General features: G+C 39.5%; 2 protein-coding genes across 11 annotated transcripts in view; both read left to right on the forward strand.

The window, feature by feature from the left end:
• iqsec1a (IQ motif and Sec7 domain ArfGEF 1a) overlaps positions 1–14,938 on the forward strand; it is a 143,924-nt gene that overhangs the window by 123,213 nt on the left and 5,773 nt on the right. For 8 of the 10 annotated variants that reach the window (XM_072448940.1, XM_072448936.1, XM_072448930.1 and 5 more), the window contains 10 exons: positions 4,947–5,229; positions 5,851–7,115; positions 8,170–8,331; positions 8,538–8,660; positions 9,265–9,431; positions 9,919–10,058; positions 11,266–11,295; positions 12,742–12,867; positions 12,963–13,062; positions 14,108–14,269. In XM_072448940.1, coding sequence (XP_072305041.1) covers positions 4,947–5,229; positions 5,851–7,115; positions 8,170–8,331; positions 8,538–8,660; positions 9,265–9,431; positions 9,919–10,058; positions 11,266–11,295; positions 12,742–12,867; positions 12,963–13,062; positions 14,108–14,269 — 2,558 coding nt within the window. Of the gene's footprint in view, positions 1–3,546; positions 3,735–4,946; positions 5,230–5,850; positions 7,116–8,169; positions 8,332–8,537; positions 8,661–9,264; positions 9,432–9,918; positions 10,059–11,265; positions 11,296–12,741; positions 12,868–12,962; positions 13,063–14,107; positions 14,270–14,938 lie in introns of those variants that run through there. The other 2 variants (XM_072448932.1, XM_072448937.1) reach the window with 2 other exon arrangements.
• The window catches only part of vgll4a (vestigial-like family member 4a), a 97,657-nt gene that overhangs the window by 20,519 nt on the left and 62,200 nt on the right, over positions 1–14,938 (forward strand). The window lies entirely within an intron of this gene.

Here is a 14,938-nt window from a genome sequence, read left to right on the forward strand (position 1 = left end):
ACATCTACTGCAGGAATTGTAATACTATTGACACAAAAGATGAGTTTATAATGCATTCAGTTCACTTCCTCAAATAACATGTCTGACTGATTGGCCAAAACTTTGAATTGTATAATTGAACATATAGGCCTACATTGTTTACACTACATTTGATGTCAACGGTGCCTTTTATTTCTACTTTTGAGCCGTTCAGTCTGAGCTAGAACTGCAATTAATAGAAATTGAATTGAAACAAGATGTACTTTTTTTTTAGATTGTCACTGGTCAGCAGAGTTCAGACTTTGCAAGAATGAATTGTTAATTGAAAATGTTGTTTTTAAGTATAGAAAAATTAAATTGAAATTGGTCAATATGCTTTTGGTAGCTGGTAATACACTTATTGTATTCATTGTAAACCCCAACTTAGATCTAAATGTTCATAACTACAGTCCTGATGAGCCCCTTCATAATGACATTTCATAGTAACAAGCATTAGGTTTGTATTTGTTTTTTAATGTAACTGATATAGAGAGAGGAGGTTGGTGAAAACTGAATGCAGGACAGTACAGGATTACACTTATGAAGCAGAGAGCTCATACAAGAACATAGTATTTCCCTTTAATCTAAAATTGTATACAGAACAGTGAGAATTGTAAGTGTTTCATCAGTCTTGGTCACTGATTTAGTTTAGTTTTTAATGAGATTCAGATGTATTTTGTCTTGCTGCCTGTTGCTTAAGCACACAAACAGGCTGATGTTTGTGGACTTAGCTGTCTTCACCATGACTTCATTTGCTCATTGCCTCGTTCCACTTTGTGCCTTTGTGTCTGGGCCGTGGAGGTTCGGCCTGCACTTCATTATCCCTCTCCTATTCCCAGAACTACGGCTGATGTGACTCCTCTTTTCCGGGATGGAGGAATGCTTCTCCCTCAGGTCCCACCGGTGGAATGGGCTGAGGCCTGGGCGAGGGGCCTGGGGTCTCTGTTTGTTCTGGACGTGTCGAGCGGGACGAGGCGAGAGAGGAGAGCATTGGACCCCCTTTAATGCAGACGTAGCCCCCAAAATCTCCCCTGGAACCCTGGCTGAAAATCACTGCCAGCTGAGCAGCGGGTTTATCCATGGATCAGACTGACTTAAGGCGCCGTTAGTGCATGGAAGAGATGCAGGGGCACTTTGATGCATCGCAAATCCAGAATTAAAAGCTGCACAACAAAGCAATTATATCATTCTCACAACTAGTGATGTAACATTTATGCTATCAAATTGTCACAAGCCGTTCAACTCATTTGGACCACTACCTTTCTATCTATTCTCTCTGAAATGATGCATCCTTGCCATAGAAATGAACAATTCAAACCAAACTATTATATCTTTAATGGGCAATAATAGGCACAATAGTTGTTTAGCTTCCACCTACACCTGGTCATGAACTAATTTACGGTAGTTATTTTTATCTATTTGATGATGTTGAGTTGTCCAGTTGATCAAAAAGAAAATGGACATTGCTGTGGAGGGGACATTGTTTCGGAAGGTAAAAGTCAAAAGAAAAGATTGGCGTAATCCCTCGGTTGTGTAGAAGTGGTCCATAGTAGGAAAAATTTTCCTTTTTATCACCATCTACAAATGATAAAGTATTGTATTTGTATTGCACTTCACAAGCCTTCCAAACACTACGGTTTAGTCATGACTTTTTCACTCCTCATAGTCTGTGGTGGTTAAGATTCTATTGCCACAGCTACCCCTGAGGAAGAGAAGCCAATCCGTGCCTACAGGCTCTTCCGACCACCACCACCGACCACTCACGCACACCACAGACTCCTACATCAACTAACTATTACTGTCATTATAAAGTAGAGAATACAAAACAGACATTTCAGGTTAAAAAGTTGAAGTTTCCAGTCAAATAACATGTGCAAATTGGCTTCTTCCCACTGCACAACAACATCCATAATCAGGAAACGATCTGTAAACAAAACATTACATCATCATTACTTTCAGTGGACCGTGGCGCGCTACTTCCTCGCTTCCCGCCTTTTCCTCTTCAAATCCATAACAGTCCTTCTTTCTATCCCCCTTGTTCCTGACTCAGCGTGTACATGACCTCGGAGCTAAAAGTACTGCAGCTCTTTGTTTCCCGTTTCTCCTTTTTTGCAGCCACAATCACAAACAGACTCTCCCCGCACTGTTTTGGAGGAGATCAACAACACAAGACACAAGGGAAATGGTTAGAAGCACCTCAGTTTTGGCGCCGTGTAAACCCCCGAGAACAGAGCAGTTTCTATTAAAAGTACAGTGCGGCTTGTGTTGCTAAAGGCGTAGTTTGCACATAGGAACGTGTGTGATAGTTCCTCTACCACTGTGACATTTACACATTCAATTTCCTCCTTTCTGTAATCCTACACTAAACTATTGTAAGCTGTCTAATACGGAAAGGTCAAACTCATAAAAGCCACATTTTGTTGCCCTGAAAAACATGAGTTTTTAGGAAAACTCCAGAGAAAGTAATTTGAATGATATATTGTAGTTTGTGAGAGGTTTTCATTTCAGCTTTCATCAGTTTATAATAATGCAATGTAGGAATACAAAAATGTACTTTAAACTTATGTTTTTTGGGTATGATGAAAGTTTTTGATGTTTTTCAGTAGGACAATGATTTTCAGTTTTGGGAGAAAAAATTACAGTGCGATTATGTTTTAAAAGTTGGACACTGTTGAAAATGTACACTTTAAACATTTAAGAGAAGACTGAAATATGCGCTAATAAAAAGATGACATGCGTTTGTAGAGGTCTACTATACTTCAATTGTTTTTGAGATTTGCTATTCATAGTCATTCGAAATATTTTTTATTCAATTTAAATCGTGAATTATCTTGCAGCTCTGATTTTCAGTTTAGCTACTTTTAGCAAGCTTAATCTACAAACTACAGATAAATGACTAGTGCATTTATATTCTTCAGTGTATAACGTCTTGGTATCAGACTAAAGGATAAACTCTGTATTCACTTCACAGAGCATTACCATGGTTTCTGGAGGTAGTTTTTGGCTCTTATCTTGCAATAATACAAAGCTTGATATTAATTTCGACAATGCCAGGATTAAAATTAGACTCAACATGTCAGTTTTAAATAAATGTCGCTATGGCTTATGATGACAAGTTAGGTCTATTTAAGGTTTGAGTTAAGACCACCCCTGTTCTCATGGAGCTATTGACACTATTAAACTCTCTACAATTACATCTGCTTTGTGAACCTTTGACCACCCTCTGAAGCGGATTTCCATTGGTATTGCCACTCTGTTCGCTGTTAAACTGGCTGTATGTTGATATTGAGCCTGAGTAATGAAGGAAGTAGATTGTGTACACTGCATGGGTGTGTCTGCTACAGTTCAGACTGCGAGCGCTGGATAAAAAAAATGAAAAGTCAACCCCCACATGCTCCAACGTCTCAACTAAATTCCTACATTCTTTACAAGCGCTATTTGCCTTGTCATTCTCCTGGACTTTGTAACGGTTATTGAAACGGGCAAGCCGGCAGCAGGTCCCATGATGCAACTCTCCCTGCTCCCTGATTGGTGCTCACAAGTGGCATAAACAGTGGTTTCCTGGTGGAGTCCCGTGTACTCTGGACTGAACTTGACAGAACGCTAGACAGAATGGTGGACAAGATTTGGAGAAAAAGCTGGCAGTTTATTGAGAATCGGCGCTCTGTTCGCAGCAAGCGGGCAGCCTCATGTAGCACGGCCGAATGCAAGAGTGAGTGAGTAACATTATTGCTTTTATTTGGGTTGTTTGATGTAAAGTGGTGGCCTTTAAAGAGAAGTGGTTATTTCAATGGTGCTTTGTGGAGTGTGCCAGTTTTGCCCTCTAGTAACAATTGAATGTATTGCTTGGTTTCACTGAAATGACAAAAAGTATGTGCCTCTGGTTGAATCTTAATGACATATTATGAATAAAATGAGTAGGTGTATTACAGTGAGTTTAGTTTAAGTTGTTGTGAATAATAGGGCTGTGTAACAAAGCTGATTATCCGAGATTCAGTCATTTCTAATCTTCAGTGTAGTGTTGCCGTGACACAAACATTTCAAACCTGAGACTGACGTGTACTTTAAGTTACTCTTTGGTCTTATACTAGTTTTGATAAAGCTAAAGATCCTTCTAAAACTGATTAGGAAATTATCACGCTTTTGTTTTTTGTGTGTTTTTGTTCAGTATTGATTCTTGATTTAGTAGTATCTATACTTTTGACAACCCCACAATATAAAAACTTGGTTTGAAACGGAGTTCAGACTTTGGAGAATTAAATAAGACTATTTCTTGTTTTAAATGTCAATGATCATAATTGATCTGTGTTGTTTATGTTTTTTTATTTATTGTGTCAGTCCTGTAACCACACATCCTCTACATGCTGTATCTTATAATGTGGCTTCCTGTTGTAGGGGACGATTTGGAGACTTTGGTGAATTCAAGGGATAGACTGTTTTGTTTTGTTGTGTTGGTTGCTGTGGGTTTCATATTTCTGAAACACAGAGATATTATTCCAAAGTTTGGTTCTATGAAAAAATTGTGTCAAAACTTGAATAATATTGGAGCAACAAGTTGTGTCTCATTTTGAGCATTGCCTTGTGAATTTGGTATTTAATAATATTAAGCTTTATTATTGTATATAAAAGAAATGTCTTGTACTGTAGTTACAGGTAATTGTTTATACCACAATCTTCCCATAAAGTTTGTCTGAAAGACCATTTGGTTTGTGTGAAACGTGACTCCTTTTATTGATGCTTAGTTTAAAAGTGAAAATGTGGTTTTGGTGGCTTTGTACTGTATTTGATGTGGCTCACAGTAGCTTTATAAGAAAGATTAGACAGGACAACCATGATTTAGTTGATAATCTATTAAGCACACTGTGATGTTAAATTACAAGCGTTTTTTTTTTTAAATAACAACCCTTTTTATTTCCTTGTGTGTACAGTGTGGAGGGAGACGGCAGGCCCAATGACGGCGGCCCTTCCCTGGACGGCGGCGCGGGCTACAGCCAGGGCCCGGTGACGCACGGTTCAGCCATCAGCCCGGACCGTTTCGACAGCCCCCTGTACAGCCACGGAGGGGTGCAACCGGGCCCGCAGAGACCCCGCCGGGCCAAGCTCCAGCACTCGCAGTCCATCCTCCGAAAACAGGCAGAGGAGGAAGCCATCAAGCGCTCACGATCACTGTCCGAGAGCTATGAGCTGTCCGCAGACCTACAGGATAAACAGGTAAACAGACAGGATCATCAGATATAGTCCAAGATTAGTCATTTAAAAGCACATTATCATTTCATTATGTTATATAGTAGTAGATTCATCATTTTTATCATTTGAATGTGTTTTGTTTCAGTCTTAAAATGCTTACTTATTAGCTGGTATGGATTCACAAACAGCAACACATTTGTTATTATGGAAAAGAAGACACATTATGCTTTCTTCAGGGTATTCAGTGTCAAATTATATGAATTGTAGATGATTATCTTACATTTTGTTTAGTGAAAACCGCAATTTTGATCTGAAACGGATTAATAACAGTAACAGGTCCATTGAATTCCTCTTCAAAATTACAAAATTGAAAGGCCCCGTCTCTTCTAACTGGCATTTCACCATAGCAAGCAGCAGATTTTCATTTATGTGTTTTTATTGTTGAAAACTGATGACGGATGTGACAATTTTCTGATCCAAGCCTGGACGTTTTCATTATTCAGACTCTAAATTGCTTGTTGTGAATGCATAGTCATAACCATTTATCTATTTGATTTTTGTTATTTGATTACAACTGCATAGAATATACCACAAAATGTTAAGACCGACATAGCCCTCAAACCTGTACATGTTTTCTGTTCCCAGGTGGAGATGCTGGAGCGTAAATATGGCGGCCGCTTCATAACACGACATGCCGCCCGCACCATCCAGACCGCGTTCCGGCAGTATCAGATGAACAAGAACTTTGAACGTTTGCGGAGCTCTATGTCTGAAAACCGCATGTCCCGGCGCATCGTCCTGTCCAACATGAGGATGCAGCTATCGTTCGAGGGGCCAGAGAAAGTTCACAGTTCCTACTTCGAGGGCCGACAGGTATCCATGACTGAAGACGGCAATCCCCTCACCCTGCAAGAGTGCGGGGACATGGACCGCCGGCAACACCAGCCCAACATGGCAGCTCACCCAGTGCAACAGGCCGACCTCACAGACGCCATCACGGAGCTAGAGGATGCCTTTTCCAGACAGGTCAAATCTTTGGCTGAATCCATAGACGATGCACTGAACTGTCGTAGTCTCCAAGGCGACGAAGGCCCGGACCCCGAGTCTATGGGCTGTCCCGAGGTGCAGCGCGAAATCCCCTACAAGTCCCATCGCAGGACGGGGGGGCGCATGCACGATGAAGCCATGGCGTACAGCGACGTGACTCTGTTCATCGACGAGGAGGACATGTCCCGCCCGATCGCGCTGCGGTCGGGGGAGCAGCAGTCCAGCACGGAGTCGGACTTGAGACTGCGATCGGTCAACTCTTCCCAGGAGTACTGGCCCATCGACCCCAAGGACGAGGGGCGCGACACGGACACGAGCTGCCGGAGCACGCCCTCGTTGGAGTGTCAAGAGCAGCGTTTGCGAATGGACCACCTGCCGCTCCTGACCATAGAACCCCCGAGTGACAGCTCTGCCGAATTGAGTGACCGCTCCGATCGGGGGTCCGTCAAAAGGCCGCCCGTGTACGAGCCACATGGACATATTGTTACTTCCTCCCAGGCGAGCCCCAAACACATCGCCCACGGGCCACCGCCTCGAGCTCCCCCGCGGGACGATGACGCGCCCCTACGCCATCGCCACCGGCAACTGGAGGGCCACTTGGCCATCAACGGGTCGGCGAACCGGCAGAGCAAGTCTGAGTCGGACTTTTCCGACGGGGACAATGACAGTATCAACAGCACGTCCAATTCGAATGACACGATTAACTGTAGCTCGGAGTCGTCGTCGCGGGACAGTCTCAGAGAGCAGACCCTGAGCAAACAGACGTACCACAAGGAGACGCGAAACAGCTGGGACTCGCCCATCTTCAGCAACGACGTCATCCGAAAGAGGCACTACCGCATCGGGCTCAATCTCTTCAACAAGTGGGTACTCAGTGGGGCTTGACTTTGTGCTAAGTGTCAGAGAAGGTGGCCAAGATTACCCTTCAGTGCCATTATAAGTAATTCAGTTCCATTTAAATAGTCCATTATCACAACATTAGTCACCTTTTATAGGGCTGATACCTTTTATTTATAGCACTTTTCGGGACACTCAAAAATGTTTCACAAACAGTCAGTTAAAGGAAGTTACACTAACACATTTTACACTTTTCAAAAGCTAATTTAATTGTGACTAATGTAAATTCTAACTTTAAAGGTACAGTATGTAGTCTCTTACTGGTTTCAAAAAATGAATACAATTATAACTGAACCTGGGTTGCCAGTGGAACATTACAATTATCATCAGTATCAAGGTAACATTTGACTTGTTTACTTTGTATCTGGGACACTAATAGTTCATGTTTGTGAGATAAAAAATTGACATAGCCTCGCTCTAACTCTTCATGTTTAACACTGAACATAATGGATAATTCAATTCCAAGGGTAAATAATTTGGTTTGTGGCGAAACAATGTTTTTCATTATTTTAAGTGCAGTTTATTTATGTGGCCACCACAGCATCAGTCCTTCCAAAAGGCATTAAAGGAATAGCTATCGACAAAAAAAAGACCCTTCATAGTATAGACAAACATACAGCTGAGGGCGAATGATTGACACATGTTTGTTTACTGCAGTTCTTCTCTGTTCAGTTCCTCTTCCACACAGTGTTCATGTTAACCTTGAAAATTAACACACAAAGAAATGAGTTAAACACAATGGGTTGCATCATTTGCCATCATCACATCACGTACAGAAGTATACACCTACTCCACCTCCCAGCTTATATTATATATATAATATATATATATATATATATATATATATATATATATATATATATATATATATATATATATATATATATATATATATATATATATATATATATATATATATATATATATATATATATATATATATATATATTTTTTTTTTTGTATTATACTGTATGTATTTTCTTGAACCAAACATATTTTGTGTGTGGTTCTGTGTTGTAGGAAGCCAGAGAAGGGCATCCAGTACCTGACGGAGCGGGGCTTCATCCCAGACACACCTGTGGGCGTGGCTCACTTCCTGCTGCAGCGGAAAGGCCTGAGTCGACAGATGATCGGAGAATTCCTCGGCAACCGACAGAAACAGTTCAACAGAGACGTCTTAGAGTGAGTAACTAATATAATCTTGAGTGAGTTACTTAAATAACAAGTTACATGTAAATATTTATATTTCAAATGCTGTTGAAATCAAAACTAACAATACAAATAAGACCCAACTCAAGTTAAGTGAATATTTAGACCTCTAAGTGTCTACAAGGGAAGAAAATGGTGCAAAGGCGTTGGCATTTGAGTATTTGCTGCGTGTCTTTCAGCTGTGTGGTGGATGAGATGGACTTCCAGAGCATGGAGCTGGACGAGGCCCTCCGAAAGTTTCAGAACCACATCAGAGTCCAGGGAGAGGCCCAGAAGGTGGAGCGCCTCATCGAAGCCTTCAGGTGGGATCAAAACACATGTATATGAATATAAATAGTGTTGAAATACGTTCTGTTGTATGAAGAATTAAAATGAAAGCTAAATATTGCAGCAAAGTTAATTTTTTAACATTATTTATTCAGTTCAGTGTTTCAGAACTAAAAATAAATGGACTCTTTTGTACATATACTGTTTAAAATGTTGTTAAAATTTTATTAAAGGTGAGTGATATATTGAAAAATGTATGATATTGCAGTTGTTGTTTAGAACATCAGAATAAAAAAATAAGTTATCTACAATATAAACAATAAAAAATTACCACAAAACAGACAGAAACATCTAGACTCTACAGTATTCTTCCAAACAAAGGTATAAAGTTATATATCTGACCAAAAAATCAATATCATATCACAAAATATACCAAATCTACAATGTGAGTATTTTTATAACATGTTTACCTACTCTACTCTCCACCTAAACTAAGCAGAACTACTTTAGATAACGATACTGTCTTTACTTCATTATTGGCTCAGTGAGAGATGTTGCCACGCTTCTGCTTTCCACCTTTCATGTACATGTTAGTTGCATATTCTGACCATAACCACTTCCTCTTTTGGTGGTGTTCAGTCAGCGGTACTGCATCTGTAACCCCACTGTGGTGCGGCAGTTCAGAAACCCCGACACCATCTTCATCCTGGCCTTCGCCATCATCCTCCTCAACACGGACATGTACAGCCCCAACGTCAAACCTGAGAGGAAGATGAAGCTGGAGGATTTCATCAAGAATTTGAGAGGTAGAAATGTGTTTAGAAACGAACCTGGCATCAAATGGATCACTGACGAAGAAAGCAAATACTGGGATAGGAGTGGGATGTCAAATGTTAATGTGACGATTATTGTGAGAAGAAACATCACGATTTTACGATAATTCCAGATTATTGACACCATGACCAAATTATTTATAATATTTTGTATTATTTTTACCTCAAATCTTGACATCCTGATCCTGGGACAATCAAAGCAAATGAACAAAGTGTCTTTAAAGGTGATGTGTGATGGACACAATGGCCTGGGGGTTTATACAGAAGCATAAATAATACTTTTTGTGCTGTGAGATCACTTCCCAGCTGCTACAATTTGCTAAATATGTCTCCCCTGTACAAAACGAGTAACAGTATAAAATTTGAGGCATGAGAATAGAAAAATGAATGTATAAAGAATCATATAGATCTATAAATGAATCATCTGATGGGCTAATAACTGTGTGTGATTGTGGCGCAGGCGTGGACGATGGAGAGGACATCCCCAGAGAGATGCTCGTGGGCATTTACGAAAGGATCCGTAAGAGGGAACTCAAGACGAACGAGGACCACGTGTCCCAGGTGCAGAAGGTGGAGAAACTCATCGTGGGCAAGAAACCGGTGAGTATTGTACTTATTTAACTTTGATTCTTAACTCTCCATCACTATTAAATTGTAAAGTCCTATAGAAATTGCTGTATTATTCAATGTTTTCTATAATAAACGTTGGTACAGGTCTTTTCTGGTGTTACTCAGGGTCCTGTGCATACTAAACACAGCATTTTTGTACAAGATTGTCCTGTATTATAGGTTTACACCAGGTTTAGTCATGACTTATTGTGGATTTAGGTCTTTTTCAGGCCCTTTCCGACCTGGTTTAATCTGGTTTTCATTTTGATCCTGGTGTTACTCTGTGTATAAAGAGTGAGTCACATGTCCATATATTGTGCTGACAGCAAACAATACAGCCAAAAAGTGCTCCGTATTAGAAATGAAGCTTTTGTTCCTTTGGGGATGTTGTGTGAAAATTGACTTGTGCCGAGACCTTCACGCTCGCGAGTTTTACACACCCAAAGCCCTTGCAATGTTTTCTGCAGCTTAATGAAAAATGGGCTGCCATCTTGTACACATTACCCTCTCCAGCCTGGTGATCAAGTGGCAACTCGGCATTTGGCTCTCGGCTGTTTTTTTGTTTAACCAATTCAACAATAATGACTTTAAACTGTGCAATGACATTTGTCCATCCAAAAACACATTCATGAATTACTCCAGCTTGTCTCCAGTTTGTCTTCAAGAGGGTTTTAAGCACCTCTTTTTGGTTCTTTTAGTTAAGAGGACACATTGAAAAGCTATCAGTCTCAATATGAAATAGCCTTTGGAAAAGCACTAAATTGTACTGAAAGGCACTTGAAGGCAGCAGACCTTGCCAAAGTATTATGAATCAACCCTGGGTCTAGAGTCTAGACTGTGATTCAGAAACACACCAAAAAGCAATCATTTGTTCCTTTCCCCAATTCTTTCCCAAATTAGAATAGTAATTTAGTTGGATCTGCTTCTCAAACTCAGACTTTGTGGGGAAATTGTGGTCAACGTCTTATATACCGGTAGTTTTGTACTAAGATATTGTTAGTTTTTTTATTAACTTTGACTGTTTTAACAAAATAATTATCTTTTCATTTTGGATCTTATTATATGGTTCTAAACCCTCTTATGTTCTCATAATATTCCAAATATTGTACTTGTACAGACGCAACTATGTGTATTGAGTATTATTTAACACAATTACTTTTGACATTGATCTAAAATGTACATCTTTGTCTTGTTTCAGATTGGTTCCCTCCATCACGGCCTTGGATGTGTAAGTACTGCTCACCAGCGTCTATAAAACACAGAATAAGCAGCCATTTCTCTTACGCCCGCGTCTCAGTGCCCCATAGTGGTTTTTAGTGAACATCATGCAGGTAGTTTGAGTGTTGGATTTCCTCCAGGCGCGAGAACTCTGCCCCCCTAAAGCGTCACATCTGTGAAGAGAGAAGAAAAATTCCTCCAGAGGAAACCAAAAGGCATAAATTTACTGATAGTGGGATATCGTAGTCGGTACAGTGTATAGATCAGGGCTGAGTGGTGGAACAGAGAATCCCGCACAGTGTTATGATTTATAAGATTAATAGAAATGTGACGGCAAAGCTAACGCGCAGTCGGTTTCAACATGGTTTTGAGTAATAGTAGAGGAAGTATGACATGCCAAACCGGTATTTTTTTTATTCATTTACCATTATACTACAAAAAAGACAATCAGAAGTTGTTCGTAGTATATTGGAGTATACATTTTATTTACTCTAAGAACAAGTAAAGGTAATCAAAACAAAATGTAGAAAAAGATTCCGTTGTAGTCTTTTGGACACTGTTTTAGGAGAAAAAAACAATGTCCGGATGACTACAACTGAATCTTTTGCTAATGGACACTCCTGGACCTATGAGGGATTACACCCACTAATAAAAAACAATGACCTTAAATTACAAATTGCAAAATCACATATTTACAAATTAACTAAAACTACTACTCTGGCAATAACCCATTACCTTCATGACAAACTACCTATTTATACAAATACTATATTAGCACATATTACTCTGTTTAATAATGTATCAGCACTAATGAAACCGCTATTTAAAATGAAAGGTCCAGTATCTTGAGAAGTCCACACAAAAGCTATTATAAGTATATTTTACTTGTAATTATTGTTGGCACTAATCAATTGTGAAACTTGTATATAAAGGGCATGCTGGAATCTGAATGTTGAAATTATTTTGCAGCCGTTGCTGTCTCACTTTATATATAACAGTTGCACTTGTAGACAGAGCTGCTTTATTTTTATTTTAGCTTCATAGATGTATATTTTTTAAAATGAATAATATTCTTTTGGAGATATGCAAAATGTAAATATTGAGTATATCATCTATAATTAAAACATTTCAAATTGACCTCAAAAAGATTCAAAGATTCAAAATGTCTTTTGTAATCTCCCAAACAACTGATATTTCTGTCCTTTTGTGGTTAATTATAAGGTCGTTCTCATTTTGAGCAATTCTTGAACCTCAACCAAGACATTCACAGACACATTTAACACATTCCTGACACGTTGTTATCAAGATAATGCAAAATAAAACTTGGGAGATATTCATATTTATCACTATCGACCAACGCTATTAGCCGCTAATGTATGTCTCTTGTTTTAATAATTACTCCATGTTGAGTTTACGTCCAGCCCTATAAACAGTAGGTTATTGCTCTGTCCCGTAGGTGCTGTCCCTGCCCCACCGGCGTCTGGTCTGTTACTGTCGCCTGTTTGAAGTGCCAGACCCCAACAAACTGCAGAAACTGGGCTTACATCAGCGGGAGATCTTCCTGTTCAACGACCTCTTAGTGGTACAGCAGCCCTTCCCTCTTTGCCTCGGCGTCTTCAAACATGTCCCGTTGTTTCCTTGTTGGTAAATCCTCTCATTTTGTGTCTCTGATCTCAGGTGACAAAGATCTTCCAGAAAAAGAAGAATTCGGTCACGTACAGCTTCCGACAGTCCTTCTCTCTGTACGGGATGCAGGTCATGCTGTTTGAGAACCAGTGTAAGTACCAGCTGTAATTCACACAAAGTACTGTATTTTTCTTGGTAGTAGCATGGTTAATGGACTAAAATGTGTAAGTAATAGGATATTATATACTAAATTTAAGGAATTAAATCGGGAAAAAAAAATAATTTAAACTATAACTAAACTACAGCTGCGTTCACACAACTAGTCATGATCTATATCCGGTTTAGTCATCTTCTAGTCCTGATTTAGTCCTGATTTAGTCCTAGTCTAGTCTTGATTTAGTCCTAGTCTAGTCCTGATTTAGTCCTAGTCTAGTCCCGGTTAAAGTGCATATGACATGTTAGACGACACATTTCACTAAAACAGTGAACATGATTAAGATTTTACTGTATATGTGACATAGATAGAGGTAAGTCCATAAATGTTACCTAGCAACCAAATTGTAAACAAAGGCCAAAATCCTTTTAAATTACAGAATAGTTATTATTTGACACATAATACCTGAAACACAATTACGTTGTTAAAAGGATGATGTGATTTTCAATATTTCTTTAATTCTTCATTTTTTCAAATGTATAACTTATGTAAAACAATGATGAATATTTACCATTGGTTGTTTCCCAGCAAACGAAGTAATAATTAGACAAACTTAATGGAACTCAACCCAGACAAAAAAACACTTTCTAAAAAGCAAAAAAAAAATCTGAAACTTTAAACATCTCTTCAACTTTTAGGACTACAGTAAATCTAAATAAATACAGCCTGATCCAAGAACTAGAACTAGGACTTAACCAGAACCTACAAAATGTTTCTGAGAACCGACTAAAGTTTGCCTGCCAGATTTTGAGCTCCAACACCATAAAACATGATTTTTGGGCCGTGTTCCATGCTTGCTGACAATGTTTACATGAAACAAGGGCAGATTTGATTTAGCACAGCCACAAATCTAAGATGGGAAGTCGAGCCAATGAGCTGTGACGTTGTTTATTTCCCCCAAAACTCCAGGCGGCGTGTTTTACTCATGTTTTGATCAATGGTCGTAACGTGAAAATACGTCTTCCCCCGTCTTCTTTGTTAGATTACCCAAATGGAATCCGGCTCACATCGGCAATACCTGGGGCAGACACCAAAGTCCTCATCAACTTTAATGCTCCAAACCCCCAGGACCGCAAGAAGTTCACCGACGATCTGCGAGAGTCCATCGCTGAGGTGCAGGAGATGGAGAAGTACAGGATAGAGTGTGAGTTTGTGATCCTTCCTCTATTGTAAAGGGAGTAGTAGGAGTGGTAGGAGTAGTAGGAGTAGTAGGAGTAGTAGTAGGAGTAGTAGTAGTAGGAGGAGTAGAAGGAGGAGTAGAAGGAGGAGTAGAAGGAGTAGTAGGAGTTGTAGGAGTAGTAGGAGGAGTAGTAGTAGGAGTAGTAGGAGGAGTAGTAGAAGGAGTAGTAGGAGGAGTAGTAGTAGTAGGAGGAGTAGTAGGAGTAGTAGGAGTAGTAGGAGTAGTAGGAGTAGTAGTAGGAGTAGTAGAAGGAGTAGGAGTAGGAGGAATTGGAATGGAAGGTGGAAAAAAGTAGAATATTTTTGTACATAAGAGTGAGTAAAGGTAATAAAACAAAAAAAAATACCTGAAATAGCAAAATTGCTAAATTATTCCAATTATTTAATCTAATATTTAGTAAGTAGAACGTTATTTATAAAAGTGATGAAACTAATAATTATATATTTGTTCTACCACTACTACTACCACTCCTACAATTTTTAGATCCTTTTCTCACAGTATTGTAGGCCACACAAATAAGTCGCCACCTTCACAAATGGCTTGGCACTTCATATAGAGAAGTATGATCAGCTCACCAGAGGGCGTTACCTGTAGATATTGGCAGTGGGTGGAGCCGTTTATGTGTCTGGGCGG

The sequence above is a fragment of the Eucyclogobius newberryi genome, unplaced genomic scaffold, assembly GCF_026437365.1.
Source record: "Eucyclogobius newberryi isolate DKJ021-1_F unplaced genomic scaffold, fEucNew1.0.hap1 SCAF_17, whole genome shotgun sequence".
In the NCBI taxonomy this organism is placed as follows: domain Eukaryota; kingdom Metazoa; phylum Chordata; class Actinopteri; order Gobiiformes; family Gobiidae; genus Eucyclogobius; species Eucyclogobius newberryi.